The sequence below is a fragment of the Mustela nigripes genome, chromosome 14, assembly GCF_022355385.1.
Source record: "Mustela nigripes isolate SB6536 chromosome 14, MUSNIG.SB6536, whole genome shotgun sequence".
Classification (NCBI taxonomy): Eukaryota; Metazoa; Chordata; class Mammalia; order Carnivora; family Mustelidae; genus Mustela; species Mustela nigripes.
The window spans coordinates 34580163-34596131 of NC_081570.1; the positions used below are offsets into that span (position 1 = coordinate 34580163).

Consider the following 15969-nt stretch of genomic DNA (forward strand, 5'->3'; position numbering starts at 1 on the left):
ACAGGCGGCTGACATGTAAAGCACTGGTGCTCTGGTGGCCGGGCCTCTGCTGGGTATCCATCTGTTGGGAGCCGAGAGGCCAGGGCTGGTGGCTGGTCATCCGTTCCACCACGTGGGAACTGCTGCTGGCGGGGCTCCTTTGTGACCATGCTGCCTGCCTGTGATGTGCATATTAAAATGGATGTATTTGGGTGGGGAAATGGAATTGAGGCTGCAAGCTAGGAGTGACGAGGGGGGCTCTCAGCCTCGGGTGATGCATTGAAGGTGACAGCCAAGCCGCGTTAGCACCTGCATAAAATATTAAAGGGACGGTTATGCATTTATCACTCCATCCCTCTTAAGGCTGATAAATGAGAATCCAGCAACCTGCTGTACACCTCCAGCACTGGGGGCCCTGAGGGCTTCCAGGCAAACACATTGGATTTTCCTCCTCCTCCTCAGCCCCACGTCAGGGAAATCAGTTACAGAGGAGAGAGTGAGTTATGGCAAAATTTGACCTCCCATGAGCTTCATTGGGGAATCTAATTTTAGCTCTGATCCCATCCCTTCTCCCCGGGTGCCCTCTGCCCTGAAGCAAGAGGGGCCTGGGCCCAGCTGCTCCCTGCTCCCCTTGGGCTCGCCCCTGTTACTACACAGGGGTCCTCAGGGCACTGCACAGCTCCATTGCCCTCCTGGCTCCTTGGAGGGATGTGGCTTCGCCCAGTGGAAGTGGAAGTCTCCCCCCCCCCCCCCCCCAACTAGGTCATACAGTAGACTGGCCAGTTGCCTAGGGTCATGTCCTCCTGTCAGACTCCCCTGCTCTGGTCAGGGGAAGAGGGAAAGAGTCTGCCTCCTGGCCTCCAGCTCTCCGCTTTCTGTACAAGCACAGCCGACCCTGGAACTCACGATCATTGAGTGAACCAGTCTGCTTCCTGTCTGCCTCCAGTTCTCCAGGCAACACCCGTGGGAGTACTGGTGGGTCCCTGGGGAACTTCACAGTAGCCGGGAAGAGGGTCTCTGTCTTGTCAGGGCCATGCTGCATGGGCCGGTCCCAAGGAGTGGTCTCCATAGCGCCGTGCAGTGCAGACTGGACACATGAAAGGCCTCCAAGTTCAGGTCGGGCATTATGCCTCTGGGTTTCTCTCATTCCCCAAGCCTTTGGGGTCAGTCAGGATAGTGAAGGTATCAGGCAGGATGGTAAATCAGCCTAAACCGTTGCCCCACCCTGAGCTGGAGAAAGTTCATTTGCCATGTCACTCTGGTCCTGTCCTGGAGCTCTAGAGTGTCTGAGGCCCTGGAAGGATGAGCAGCAAAAATCCCAGGATCCTGGGAATGGGACACACAGGTGTCTGGCGGTGGCCCATCAGGGTCAGCTGCAGGACGCAGCTCTGGGTTCACTCTGTTGGCAGCTACAGATATATCTTCCATCACTGTGGCGACTTCTTAGGTTTCTTGGCACCGAACTGGACCTGGCCTTCTGGGCACCAGACCAGGCTTTCAGGGGCTACAGCTGCAGACGGGGCCTGCTGATTTGACGGTCCTTCCCCTGCCCTGGGACACACTTGCAGAGCCAGTGTGCGGTGCTCTTAGGCCCTGGGCGGGTGTCAGTTTTCCCTGAGTGTTTACACTGTGAGGTTGTTCCTTTCAAGAATTCCTGAGGGGAGTTCAAAGGGGGCTTTTCTTTGAGCGGTTTGGAGAGCGAGAATGAGAGTGAGGCTTGAAGAGGGAGCAGGGCCGGAGGTGCCTTTATCTGCAGAGAATGGCTCCAGCTTGCCTGATAGAAGCTGCTGCCGCCTCTTAAACAGCTTAGTGCAGTCAAAAGACAGGCAGACTTGAAAGGCTGTGTTACAGCAAGATCAGCGGGGGCCACGAGGCAGAGAGCGGGGCGCAGTGGAGCAGAGGAGGCTGAGGCTCCTCGGTGGGGGGGAGGGGGGCATCAAAGGAGGCCCTGGTTGATCCTGACTGCCTCTGCCCCTGAAACCCCGGCTGCAGAAGCTGGCCATCTGTCAGTCTACCCTCCCTGGCCAGGACCGGTAGGCCCCAACTCTTGGGGGGTTGGGTGTGGCCCCGCCAGGCGGGCTGGTGTCAGTGCGGCGCATTGATCGCCCGCCGGGCGGGCCGGGCCGCAAGCCGGGCAGCGCGTGCTTAATGTGATTGAAAGGCAGTTAAAATGGCGGTGACCTTTTCAGGAGGAATTAGATTGCCTGCCAAGACCGGTTAGAGGGAGTGATAACGCCGGCTGAAGAAGCTGCCCAGCCGACTTCAGAGAGAGGGAGCAGAGGCAGGATGAGCGGGAGAGTGCTGAGGCCCATTTAAGCTGCGCTGTGCGTGCTGACAGAACAGAGATTGCTGTCCTTGTTAGATATGAAAGAATTGAAGAATTGCAGATAAGTTCCTGTATCCGATCATCCCCTATCCCTCCTCCCAGACCGGGGCCCCTTCGTCATCCTCAGCAAGCTTCCCACCAGGCCTACTGGGAACTGGTCTGATGGAGCAGATCTGTTACCTTGAGTGTAATCTGCTGTGGAGCTAGGGAACAAGCAAGAGTTTTGGTGGAGACACTTGGCTGAGGGGAACAGGCCTTGAAGACGGATCTGTGGCTATCAAGGGCAAAGCCTAGGTAGCTCGGACCCAGGAGTACTTGGAATTGGGACTCTAGAACAAAATGAAAGACAAGACAGAACAGGTAAGCAGGCAGCAAGCACCAAGGTAGGTCCAGCTAAAAACAGTTCTTTAAGAGGCTAAAGGAAATAAAGATTTCAAGACAGGTCGGAAGACCTAAAACTTTCAGTATCTAGGAAGTACCGCGGCCTTCCCAGTTCTCAGAGAAATCCTGGGCTGTGTGCCTGAGCTGTTGATGTCCTCTCAGAACCTTAGGGTTGCTAGTCTGCTACTGCTCTTTCCCCCACCCAGCATTAGAATTGCATAAAGGGTAGCATGGAGCCTAGAGCTTCCCCAACATTCCCCTGAGAGAGCTTAGCAGTTAGAAAAAGATCCTCTTCTGGGGCACCATGCCAGCCCTGGGCAGAGCAAAGGGCTTCTGGGCTAAAGCAGCAGGCCTCAGTGAGAACCTAATGATACAGCCCCTTGGGACAAAAACCTGCTCCTTTCTATAGCCAAGAGAGGTATGTGATGAGTGAGCCACACCTCTCCATATTTCCTGTCTCCAGCTCCTGGGTCCTCAAAAAGAGACTTATGGTGAGCTCTGATCCTTCCCCTGTATTGGTTGCTATTGAAAGTTCACTCAGCTGGATTTGGGGAGCCTGGAGCCCATCATGTCTGGAATGGACAGGCTAGAGAGAAGACATGGGAATGGTTGGTTTCAGATAAGGTAACAGTGATGGGGGCAGTCACAAGAGTGTGGAAGATGGAAACATCTCCCAGGAGACTGCACAGGAACTAGAGGGTGCTGTGGCTGTGTCTGAGCCCTGACAGGAAATGCTTCGCTAGAATCCAGCAGTGAGCCCCTTTGAATCAAACAGGTGGAGGGGAGGGAGAATGACAGTACTTAGAGGCCCAGCTGTGCAGGTCTCTGCCCTCCCCAGATCCTGGCCTGGTGACTCCATCTTTCTCAAGTTCCTCTCTTGGATTTAGGCTGGTTCCCAGTAGCCTGGGATGAGATCTCACAGAGAGGACAGCTCTGGCACCGATCTTTTAATGAGCTGTGGCCTGCTAAAACATCACCAGATCCTGGGTCAGGAGCTGAGAGGTACCGTGAGTCCCAGGGCACAGAACTAGGCCTTCCCCTAGCTGCTGCCCCCTCTAGCATGTTAGTTCCCAAAAGAAAGGACCCCTGTAACTAAAAGCATCCACAGTGTAACCGTGCTGCGTGGTCCGGTCAGTGACAGATGTTGGAGCAGCCAGCTGCTGGAGGCAGTCTTGGGACAGGGAGGGCTGGGGCTTCTGTTTTCTAGCTCCTACCACCTTTTAGTTCTAACTGTTGCTTGGTGGGAGGGGTGAGGAGAGGTGGCAGGGAGCAGGGCACCTTCTGTCCCCTGTGGCAACTGACGGGGATTTAATCGCCTTTTGGAACACAATTGTTAAGCTGGGATAGAGGGAGTGCAGGCAGAAGGAGCAAGTATCAATGGTTTTAAACGGCGTCTGTCTCTCTGCGTCTCTCCTGACGTGAGGCAGTGAAACGCGTTATTGAGGAGGCCCGGAAAGTGGCTAAGTGCGTTTGACACACGCCAACTCCCTGCCTCCACACTGGATAATTGCATTGTCAACTGTTCAGCGAGGTGGCAGGTGACACTGCAGGCCGATTGATTGTCCCGCATCGCAGCTCCCCAGACTGTCAGCTCCCCAATCGATGGCGTTTACACAAGACACCGTAACTGCATCTGTAACTAATTCCAGTGTAAAACTCTCCGGAAACTGCTGCCCCTGTCTCTCCCCCCCCGCCCCTCCCCAAGAGCATGGCCTCTGAAGGGCCCCAAGACTTTCCTTTCTCCCTGGGCTCAGGTTTTGTTAGAAGCAGCAGGTGAGGAAATTGATGGCTCCTTTTTTGTGGTTTCGGGTTCCAGGACGTTAGTGCCCCCAGTAAACGGGCATCTCCAGTTTCTCAATCGATCGCCTAATCAATTGATTAAATTAACACTGATTTTTTTTTTCTTCTCCTTGATGACCCAGGAAGAAATGAGTTTATGGGAGAGGTCATTTTTATAAAATTTAGACTTGCTTATCATTTTTGCACTTAATCCTCTCTGTTGCTAAGTATTCGTTTGGAGGGAAGGGATTTTTCACACTGCCTCCCCTCCCAGAACCCACTCTGCTGAGCATTGCTGACCAGCAGCCTTGTTTGCCTAGAGACAGCAGCTCAGCACACTGCGCCACTCTAGCTGGGGTTGAGTCATAGCAAGGGGCCTCCCCTGGTGACTAAAGGGTCCTCCAGGTCATCTTGGAGGTCCTGGGAGCTGAGTCCCTTCCCTGGATAGCAGCAGCAGGAGCGGCAGCTTGCTTGTTATCCCCGAAGCTACATGGAACAGGAGCCAGAGGCTTGGAAAGGAGCTGTGTGTGCCATCTTGCCTCTGAGTACTGGCTTGGGATGTTCCAGCAGCTGAGAACATAAAACGGCTATGGAGCCTTCCTCTCGAAGCTGGGGGTGGGGGGAGGGTGCCAAGTGGGGGGTGGGGGGACGCTGTCGGCATAAAATGGCTTTATGGCAGTTTCTTTTTATTATGATTCTGCCAGAAGTCCGCAAGTGACATTTCATTAAGAAAATAAAGTTTAATGTGCTGGGAAGGAGGTTGGAGGAGGCTGGGGCAGCATAAGAGGGAAATTGGCAGTAGCAGCCTGTTCTGAACACCTGTGGGGTAGGGAGAGGTTCCCAACATCTGTCTCCACAGGGGGATGGGGTCAGGGTCACAAATCAGAGACAGGCCTTTTCCTTGGTGGATAAGATGTGCCATGCTCTCTGTCCTGCCTGGCAGGTCGTCACTGCCCAGCTGGGGTTGAGGTCTGACAGGGAAGGTTATATCCTGAGAGGCCTCTGCCTCCTTTCGGATATAGGGCTCTCAGGACCTGACAGGACAGCGCCGTCAGCATTTTAGCCATCACTGGCCAGCTCTGCTGCATGCTGCTGAGACCACAGCAGTGAGTCCGACCTGGGCTTGCAGTTTGATGAGGGACCATGACAGTACATGTAGTTAAATATGACTTTGGATTTGCACGGAAGTCTGGGTGGACACCAAGGAAGGGACACCTACATAGAAATACCTGGGGAAGTCTTCACACTCGGCACCTCACGGGTGGAGATCAGATCTTGAAACTCTTGTGTCTCCAGTGCCAGGCCAGACTGTGGATGAACTCAGTAAAGGTTGAAAGAATGTTGGAGTATTTCTGGAGCAGCTGTGTGCATAGGCACTGTGAGTTCTTAGCAGGAAGCATGGCTGAGCTAGGTCAGACTTGCAGAATAAGCAGGCGTTTGTTCTGTAAACCAGGAAGGAGAAGAGATAACAAGATGTACGAAGGTGGTGGCGCACAGACAGACATGGAGGGTCAGGGAAAGCACAGTGGCTGTGCTCTGCTGGGGTGGGAGTCCTGGTCTAGGCCTGGCCGAGGAGAGGACTTCACGCCACAGGGTTGCTTTCTGTGTTGAGAAACCAGGACTTTTCCTGGCAGCTCTCTGGTACCGTTTTCTCAGCTTTGCCATGGGTCCTTTGCTTTCCTTCTCATACACTCACCAGGCAGGGCTGGGCAGGGCCTGGCCAAGGCAAAGGCTGTGAGGCTGGCTGCTGAACTGTGTGTACTTGGGGGAGGGAGCCTTGGCAGGGTTCGGGGGCACAGGCTGTAAGTGAACCTGATAGCTCCATTCTGATTGATGGCAGAGTTTGTCTCCTAAACTGTCAGAGGGTTTATAGAGGTGCCACTCAGCCACAGGGAGGGAATTGCTTGTCAGGACACCTGGCCGTGAATAGGAGACAGAGCTGTAACTTGGTGTTTTCTCAGCTTAATGGCCCCGCTGCTGACCTGCCTGCTGCCTTGAGTTTGTTGGTGCCTCAGTGTGGAGGGGAGATGAGGGCTGGCGGGGGTGGGGGGGTGCAGAGGGGAGCTTAGCCAGTGCCTAGCATCTCGCTTTCCCTCATGCTACTTGACTTCGGTATGGATGAAATCTTTGAGAGACCAGAGACGGGAGGCGTAGGTGGGGGAAAGAAGATCAGGAAGAAAAATGGTCTTGAAACAGGCTTAAAAGATGGAGAACATTCCACATGGAGCGAAAAGCATGAGCAAAAGTCTGCAGAGCAGGACATAACAGGGCCGTGCGAGGCTCAGTAAAGAGTGTGTGTGTAGGCATGGGGTGCTTGGGGCGACAATGAAGAAAGAGCAAAGGTGGACAAGTAGGAACATCCACAGCTTGCTGGGCCTGGCTGAGAAGATACACATGCGGTGGGAGACCATAGCTGGTTTTGGAGCCAGGAAAGGAAGGGTCAGAACCATCTGGGAAGCAGGATGAAGGAACAGACAAAAGGCTTGAGGACCCATCATAAGACTGTTGTCTTGATGAAAGTGGAAAGAACGGACAAAAAGACCTTTCTGAGATCATCAGAACCCTAAACTGCTTCCTCGCCTCTTTGAGGATTCCTTGCCAATTCTGCTTGCCATAGATCCCACTGTTTTCATCTCTCTCCATCCTGGCAGGACTGCTGTGCTTGCCAGTGGGATGTGGTCTGAGACCACTGGGCGGAGACAGGGGCAGGGAGGGAGAAAAGGCTCTGTGGCCCCTAACCATGCTCATCAGGAAGGGTGATCCTGGGTGTCAGAGCACAGGATCAGGTAAGGGGCCCTGATGTGGCTTGAGCAGCTCACCCGTCCCCACTGGCCAAGGGTCTGCCTGTGCTTGGGCCAAGTACACCTTGGTAGGGTCACCCACCTGCCTGGCCTATGGCTCTGCCTCCACCCAGCCTGGTTGCCTTTGTGGATTGCTTTGAGAAGCAGGTGTGCGTGCCTATCCTCCCTTGTCTGTCCCTTCCTAATCCCTTTCTAACTGCACTTGTCCAGGAATCTGGGCTGAGTGAGGTGGAGATGAATAATTAATGTCAGGCGCTTCAGACACCAAATATTTGAACAGCTGCCTGGTGTTTTTGCTGGCAAGGACCTGACGGCCAAAATCAGGACGTTGGCTGGGGGTCTCACTGTGTGGCTCTGACTAGCCCTAGCCAGTTTGCTCTTCCTTTTGATGGACTGTCACAGTGGACCATGGGACACAGGGGATGGCCAGGTCTTGGGTGGGGGTGGCTCTACAGACATGAATTTCTGTATCCTCTTCCTGCTCTAACTAGATCTGGAAGACAGGTGGACAGCAGGCTAGCTTGAGTGTCTCCTGAGGACCTGACATAGTATATGAATGGGCTAGTTCATGAGCAGAGACCACCAGGAGCAGTAAGAAGTGGCAGAGGAAAAGGAAGAGTGAAAGGAAATGAAATGTCAGAGCCAAGAGTACCTAAGTATTTGGCTCTGTGTTTCAGGCCCAAATTTCTGTCTGGGCCTTACCTGGCTCCAAACTTAAGCCTTACCTAGAGGCATCAGAAGGGGCACGCTTGGTGTAGTCTCGTTCGCCCCGGTCCTACTCATGTCTTGCTTCCCACAGGCTCTGGCTTCGTCATGTGCAGCGGCAAAGAGAATCCGGACAGCGACGCTGACCTGGATGTGGATGGGGATGACACTCTGGAATATGGGAAGCCGCAGTATCCTTGGGGCACTGTGGGACAAGATGGGGCTGGTGGGACAGGCCAAAGGGAATTGAAAAAGTAGCCAGCGGCTCTGGTACTTGCCTATACCCTCCTCCCCCCCCCCCCCCACCCCCCGCAAACTTTGGGGTCAGTGTCAAAGCTTTAACCAGGATTCAACCTTCACGGCCTACTGCAATCTAGGATCTGTTGTCCTTGACCACTATGCCAGATACACAGAGGCTGACGTCATTCCCTGCACAGGCGAGGAGCCTGGTGAAGCCAAGGAGAGAGAGGCACTCCGGGGCGCAGTTCTAAAGCAAGTGTGGGCACAGGCTTGGGTGGGTGGGGTAGAGGGATGGAAAGTCCTAAGGTGGGGGAGTCAACCCAATACCCACCCTCAGGGCTCCTCTGCCTGCCTTTAGGGCTCACTTTGTTCTTTTCCCCTCCTTTCCCTAGTGGCGGCCCTCCCAGCACACGCATCACACCTGAGTTCTCTAAATGGGCCAGTGATGGTAAGTCCTGACCCACCTTGAGAGTAGTGGGGAAAAGGGGACATCCTTTGGGTCGTGGTGACTGACTCAAGCCCAGTCCCTCACCTGTGCTGCCCAGTCTGGCCAGAATATGAGTTGCCCCTCTATCCCAGCAGAGATGCCATCTACCAGCAACGGTGAGAGCAGCAAGCAGGAGGCCATGCAGAAGACCTGCAAGAATAGTGACATCGAGAAGTGAGTGTCCGACCAGGAGAGGGGCCCCTGGGATGGCAGTTCAGGGAGGGGAGAGAGGGGGGCTCTCTGTTAGCAGGAAGGCCTTCTGCCAGGACTCTTGGCCCTCCAGAGCATGGCTTAGTCCTGCGGTCCTGGGCACACGACAGCAGTGGGGCCCAGCTGGTGCTAAGCGTGACTTTGTGAATTGATCGCTGGGCCACTGCCCTGGGAGTCCTGGCGGAGGGAGGAGCAGTCCGCCCGCCTGCCTGCCCGCTGCGGCGGCCTCCACCCGGGAATGTGATGTATGGCCGCCCAGCCCAGCCAGCGCACTTGATTCATCTCCAGTTTCTGTTTCTTAATCGGGAGCTAAATTGGTTTCATTTTTCTTGTCCCGGGTGGCGCTCGCAGTGGATTTTAGGCAGGAGCATTGGGTCTCATCACTTCTGGTAAGGAATTTTTGGCCTGGGTTCTCTGGCAGAGGGAAAGGAGATCCGTTAGCAATTCACATGAGACTGGCCAGCCCCAGCCTGGATCCCCAGGAGCCACAAGGACTTGAAATCAGCTGGGCATCTTACCGCCTTTCCAGAAGCCCAAGCAAGGCCAGTTCTGGCACCTAGAAGTGGCACTGTCCGGCTGTAGCTGCCTGGAGTTGCTGCTCTTGGCCACTGCTTACTTCTCCACACCCCACCCCTCTCTCTGCTGGAGGATAGGTTGCCTGGGGTTAAAAGGCAGCCTCTTCATTCCAGGGCCAGTGTTCCATCTTGCCTCCTGCCAGGAGAGTGGATTGCAGGCCGGTGCAGGGCTGGGTCGGTGGCCCAGGGTCACCTCCCATTTGTTTCCCTCCATTTTGTGTTGTCATAAATTCATTCCAGCCCGTTGTGGTTGATCAGTTTATCTCGGCCGGGGCCGCGAGTGCTGCTGGCATGATGTATGGGCCGCGGCTCGGGGCCCGGCTGCCCATGAATCACCGCAGCTGCTCCGTGTCAGTGCTGGAGCGGGCCGCACGGGTTCGGCGCAACCAGCTTGTGTGGGGGGGGGATGACGTATGGATGTTTATTTAATAATTCTCTCCTACTCCAGCTGAGCGGGGCGGGCGGGGCCGTAAGGGGCGCCCACCCTTGTCTGGAGGGGCTGCTCATAAATCAGAAAGACAAGATCATTAATCAGGGATGGCGCCCAAGGGGGAGGTGGGGGCCAGAGCCAGTGGCCATCCATGAAGGTACTACCCACCCAAAGCTGGGTAAGTTGGGACTTCTGTCCCACCTGTATGAGCACAGGCACCAGTAGGCGAGGTTCTCTGGGATGAGTCATATGTGGAGATCTCCACCGGGTCTGGCCCCACCAAGATTGAGACCTGTCAGTCCCCATGACTTCCTGGTACACACAACGTGGGTTCCCGCCCTAGATCTTTTTCACAACCCAGGCGAAGCAGGACGCCATGGCTGCTTCCAGGAAATTCTCTACCCCATGCCCCAGAGGGTGTCAGGAATAACTCACAAGTAGCCTGGGTCAGGGACTGGAGAACCAGGTATTGTACCAAAGCAGAGATACCAACCAGGTGTTTGCCGAGCAAGTCCACAGTAAGGTGGGCTCTGCAGTCGGATGTGGCCTATAGAGCTTTTGGAGATGATGGGGGAGATAGCTTCATCCTCTCCTGGCCCCATCCTTTTTGCCTTTCTAGCTCTAATTCCTCTGATACAGAGTTTGAGAGTGCTCTGCTCTGGGCCTTTGTCCCCCATCCAGGCCTCAGGGTCCCAATTTTTGAAATAACTACATAGGACCAGGCAGATGCCTAGCCTGGTCCTTAGAGAGAAAGGGAGCACAGCTACCTTGTCTCCTTGGCAGAAATTCACCAACAGTCCAGATGAGAATGGCACATGTGGCATTGGGCAGAGCGCCAGGGGAAGGGCTGTGCTGGCATGTGTATGGGTCAGGGGGCTGATGAAGGGGCTTTCCAGATCTGGAAAGTTGAGTGGACACTTGCAGCATCAGCCAGTGTCAGAGGAGCCGGAGTCCTTCCCTTCGCAGCTTCCATGGATAGAGGCAGGGTAGAGGGAGTTGTGGACCCATGGAGTAATAGATTGAGGGCATCCCTGACACAAGGACACAACACCAAGACTTCCTCTTCTTTGTTGCTGCTGGTGCCCTAAGAGAGAAAGGTTAGAGATCAAAGTCTGTTGCTGCCCATGGAATGTTACCCACCATCCTCCCCATGCCCCCTCATATCACTTAACGCCAATACCACCTGTAAGCTTTTGGGCTTTCTGCGGCAGTTTTCTGTTCCAAGCCGGCCGAACAGGCCATCCTTGGAGAACGTCTCTGCCCCCACAGCGCCACACTTACGATTCCCCTCAGACTGGTCCCTCTTACCACCCTCCTCCGGTGGGCCCAGCAGCTTTCCGTTGCCTGTGAGATCAGCTTCACTTTCAGATTGTGGACTCCAAAGTCTTCCCCCACTTTCCCCACGTTAACACTTACCCATGGGTGAGCCTTACGGCCACATGGATCTCTTGGCCTTTGTTCTCCCAGTCCCGGTCCCGTTCCCTGGGCCTAGAGACCCTGCTCCTCCTGGATATTGTCAGTGTTGTAATGTTAGTCACAGAGTGATCGATGGATCACAGCAGCAGTCTCGGGTTTGAATCCCAGCTCCCCCACTCTGTGTGAACCATAGGCAAGCTGCTTCATGTTCCTCTGCTGCTTTAGTTTCTTCATATATAAAATGGGAATATTACAATCTCCTCATGGGGTTTTTGTGAGGTGTAAATAAAATAATAATTTTCAATCCCTCAGTACAATTGCTGGCATTTAGTAAGCGCTTAATAAATTTTGGCTCTTTTATTTGTGTTATCATCATTATTATTCCCTAAGGCCCATCTCTAGCAGCATCTTTTCTGCTCCTCCAGGCAGCATTCTTCTTCTCTGAGTTCCTCTAGGTTCTGTTCAGTTGTTTCAGAAGGGGTAGGAGGGATCACCCCACTCCTTCAGCTAGTCCTAGCTCTTCACTGTTCAGGACCGCAGCCCAAAGAGCCTTCCAGAAGTTACAGGGACTTTCATGGGCAGAGCTTGAACAGCAGGTGAGGGCCCTCAGGGCATCTCATGTGCCCCGGAAGGAACAACAAGGAGCCCTTGAGGTAGGGCGGTCCTGTGGCCCAGGACTTGGATTCTGTGGGACTTGTGCAGTCTCCACACCTCATACTCTGGGGGTGAGACTGGCTTTTGGGTCAACAGACATTTACTCACACTCCCGTGCCCGCTGTGGGCTAATGTCCGTGGTCAGTACTGGTGGCGTGAGCAGCCTGTGGTTGGGAGACTGCATCTTGACTGGGAGACAGGGATGTTTGCAGTTGCACTGCTGTGGTGCGGTCCGCTGCAGGGTGCCAGAGAGCACGGGAAACCAGCCACCCACGGTGGGGCTGGCAGGAGGTGGGGTGGGCCAGAGGAAGCAGGAAGTACTGCCAGAGGCCAGGGGCGTGGAAAATGGTGCTGGGTGTGGGAAGCTTCAGTTTGGTTTGGATGGAGCATCACGTGCGGCGGGGTACTAAGGGATATGGGCCGGGGCTAGGCCAAGGAGTCCCTGTTCAGCTTCCAAGAAGTTTGATAGAGCTGTATTCTGAGGGAAACATTGAAATGTTAAAGTAGAAATGGTCAAATCTGCAAAATTCTAGGTGCTGAGAGAATGGAATGAAGGGGCCATTCAGGTCAGGAGAGGAATTGTAAGAGAAACCATTAGGGCCTGGACCAGAGGTAGTAGTGGAGACTACCAAGATACTAGAAACTAGATGACAGATTGTAGGTGTCGAGGGTGACTGGGAAGGAATGGTTTGAGAATGGTTCCGAGGTATCTGGTTTGGAAATTCACCAAGATGGAGGTGGAGGAACAGGAGCGTGGAGAGTTCAATTCAAGAAAGAGGAGTTTTCAGATAGAGGATTTCGGCAGGTGGGGAGCAGGGACATGCGGGGGACATTTATATATTGCTTCTAGAATTCAAGGGAGGTGTGGGCTGGAGGTTCAGGTTAGAGATGCCAGCCTGCTGCCTGCCCAACCAAGCCATCCTCTTTACAGAATCACCGAAGATTCAGCTGTGACCACGTTTGAGGCCCTGAAGGCTCGGGTCAGGGAACTTGAACGGCAGCTATCCCGTGGGGACCGTTACAAATGCCTCATCTGTATGGTGAGAGAAAGGGAACCTGGGATGCCTCTGGTCAGGCTTCAGTGCCCTCTGGGGGTTGGAAGGGGCCTTTGCACTGTGATTTGAGCTCTTTAGAGGGTGGGCCAGCCTCAGAGTGACCCCTTCTCTGCCCCACTCTTCCCTAGGACTCCTACTCGATGCCCCTAACGTCCATCCAGTGTTGGCATGTGCACTGCGAGGAGTGCTGGCTACGGACCCTGGTGAGGTGGCATGCGGTTTGGGGAGTGGAGGGCAGTCTCTGGTGCTGCCCACACGTCCATGCTTACTCTTGAGCCTGCTTGAGGGGAGGGTGGTGCGAGGGGCAGGGGAGAGCTTGAGCATCGAACACAGCAGCAGGAAGCCAGGATATTCACCCTCCCAGACTCCTCCCCCCCATTCTCTCCTCCCCCACCAGGTTTATTCTCTCCCTCAAAAAAAAAAAATTCCCTCCCTCCATGGGTTTGCTGCCTGCTCCCCTCCCCCTGCCCACCCCCAAGGCTCCCTCTGTCACATACACTGGTGAGATCCCGGGTCAGGAGGAGGCTGGTTGTGGGTAAGCAGGACCAGGGCCTCAGCCCCTCCCCCTGCCATTACTAGGCTCCTTCTGCTCCTGCCCCTGTTCTTCGCTCTGGAGCAGCCATTAAAATGTCGCCCGGAGACAGCAATAAAAGGCCCGGACGTGGGCTCTGTGTCCTGATCAAAGGCCGCATGTAATCTCGTTAGGGCCGCCGCAGCCACAGCTGGACCCAGCCTTGTTCTCATTACCGGGGCTCCCGCTGCGGGGCTGGCCAGGCGGTTTGATCCTGGCGTCCCCCCAGCACAGGAGTGCGCCTGCCTGCTTGCAGAGGCCGCCTGTGCATCCCCAGCCCAGGCTGGCAGGACCAAGGTGCCAGCATACATGGGCGCAGGGAGACATGGCTGCAGGCCCGGGTGCTCTCACCAGCAAACAAGCTGCGTAGTGTGTGACCAGAGCCCTCCCTGTTCTCCCTGCAGGGTGCCAAGAAGCTCTGCCCTCAGTGCAACACCATCACAGCGCCCGGAGACCTGCGGAGAATCTACTTGTGAGCTAGCCGCCCTTGGCGGCCCTTGCTGCGAGCAGCCCCACCTGCCCGCCTCTGTGATGTGACCCTCCCCCTTGTACATACTTGCACACAGGTTCCCCATGTACATACATGCGCGCGCACACATATTCGTGTGTGCACACATGTGCGCGCACACACACACACACACACACACACACACACACAGGACTTTGGAGCCAGAGTGGAGGCTGAGGCCCAGGCCCTGCCTGCTGGCTGCTACCAAGCCTGGGACCATACCTATTCCAGGTTCTGTTCCCAGGGTGGGGCAAGGAGGTGGAGGTAAGGGGGAGTAGCGGGGCAAGGCTCCTGAGATCCAGCCCCCAGACGGACAGACGGACAGACAGACATGCAAACGCCAGACTGAAGCACATGTAATATAGACTGTGTATGTTTACAATGTTGTGTATAAATGGGACAACTCCTCGCCCTCCACTCCGTTCCCTCCCCTTTGGTTGTATGATTTTCTTCTTTTTTTAAGAACACCTGGGAGCAGTGCCCCCTTCAGGGCTGGCTGGGGGCTCGGCCCATCCACCTCTCAGGGCGCCTGCCTCTCTCCCCATGGCATCCCTTTCCCTCTCCTATGTGCTCGGTGTTCAGTGGTGTATATTTCTTCCCCCAGACATGGGGCACATGCCCCAACGGACACGATCCTCTTCTTAGTCTTAGCTCCTGGAGCTCTTTATAAGGAGTTGGGAGAGGGGGGAGACACAGGAAATGGGAACCGAGCTGAAGCAGGGGCTGAGATGGGGGCTGGATGAGTGTGCTTCTGGCTGCCCAGCCTTCTGCCAAGAACCATTCCTGGGATTAGAACTGTTCCCAGGGAAAGTGGTCTCCCCTGCCCCTCCCGTGGGCCCCATGGTGTGATGCTGTGTCTGTATATTCTATACAAAGGTACTTGTCCTTTCCCTTTGTAAACTACATTTGACATGGATTAAACCAATATAAACAGCTGCTGCCTGTGTGTATGAAGGGCTAGGTGATGGGGCAATGTGGACAGAAGCAGTTAAGGGGTTAATTCCTGGCAGCAGTGTGGGGCAGAGGATTGGATGTCGGTGTGCAAAGCAGTGCAGGTTTGGTCTGTTCAGGGGGCCCCTGGAGCACTCCATCAGGAGTGGGGGTGGGGCTGGGGACCCGGACTCCTGACTATTGATGGGTAGGGGCTCCAGGTTAATTCCTTATCGATGCAGAATCGTCAGCTCATTAATCACAGAAGAGGTCAGAGCTTGGGGGTACACAGCTCTATCCCCCAATCTAGAGCAAGAGCAGCTATAAGCTTAGGTAAAGACACAGACCCCAAGCCTCTATCCCTTTCTAGTCCCCCAAACTGAGCCAGGGCCCAAAGTGACCATCTCAGCCACTGCGGCTTTTTTTATAGTGAGTGACCAACACCCCAGTGTAGCTACTGCCTAGATCCTCGGGTGGCCTCAGGAGAAAGCCCCAGTTGTCCAAGGTGGACTCTTGCATCGGGGAAGCTGGGCAGCCAGCACTGAAGATGGCATTTTATCAAATTGTCATCCCCAGAGCTGCCTGCTGCCAGGTAGTAATCTGCATCCTGGGTGCTCAGGCAGGTGCTTAAAGCTGCAGGTGAGTCCAGGCCTTTACACAGAGTCATGCACCAGGCCCATCGTCCATCTTCCCAAATCCCCCCACCTTAGACACACCAACGTCTAAGGTGGGGGGATTTGGTGTGTACTACAGAATAGGGTCCAGCCTGCCGCTCCTGCCTTCTGCACTCTGGTGACACAACCTGTTTGGAGCTCAGGGAAGGCCCTACCGAGCCCCAGGCCCAGCTTGATGGCACCGAGTATCCTGAGTCCAAGAATCTTAGGGCCCAAGGTTCTAGGGAATGTATGCAGCCTGCCAGAAC

General features: G+C 54.9%; 1 protein-coding gene and 1 long non-coding RNA gene across 6 annotated transcripts in view; one reads left to right on the forward strand and one right to left on the reverse strand.

Moving 5' to 3' along the window:
• RNF220 (ring finger protein 220) overlaps window positions 1–15053 on the forward strand; it is a 219409-nt gene extending 204356 nt beyond the window's left edge. For 3 of the 5 annotated variants that reach the window (XM_059374519.1, XM_059374522.1, XM_059374523.1), the window contains 7 exons: window positions 8066–8162; window positions 8377–8463; window positions 8604–8659; window positions 8794–8872; window positions 12915–13023; window positions 13167–13241; window positions 14014–15053. In XM_059374519.1, the coding sequence (XP_059230502.1) occupies window positions 8066–8162; window positions 8377–8463; window positions 8604–8659; window positions 8794–8872; window positions 12915–13023; window positions 13167–13241; window positions 14014–14085 (575 nt within the window). In that variant the 3' untranslated portion in view covers window positions 14086–15053. Of the gene's footprint in view, window positions 1–8065; window positions 8163–8376; window positions 8464–8603; window positions 8660–8790; window positions 8873–12914; window positions 13024–13166; window positions 13242–14013 lie in introns of all 5 variants that reach the window. The other 2 variants (XM_059374518.1, XM_059374521.1) reach the window with 1 other exon arrangement.
• LOC132000765 (uncharacterized) lies at window positions 5–8083 on the reverse strand. The gene is made up of 4 exons (XR_009399448.1): window positions 7992–8083; window positions 5695–5907; window positions 2486–2634; window positions 5–288 (listed from the first exon to the last, which is right to left on the reverse strand). It is a non-coding gene; the product is annotated as an uncharacterized LOC132000765 (long non-coding RNA).
• Window positions 15054–15969: the final 916 nt, after the last annotated feature.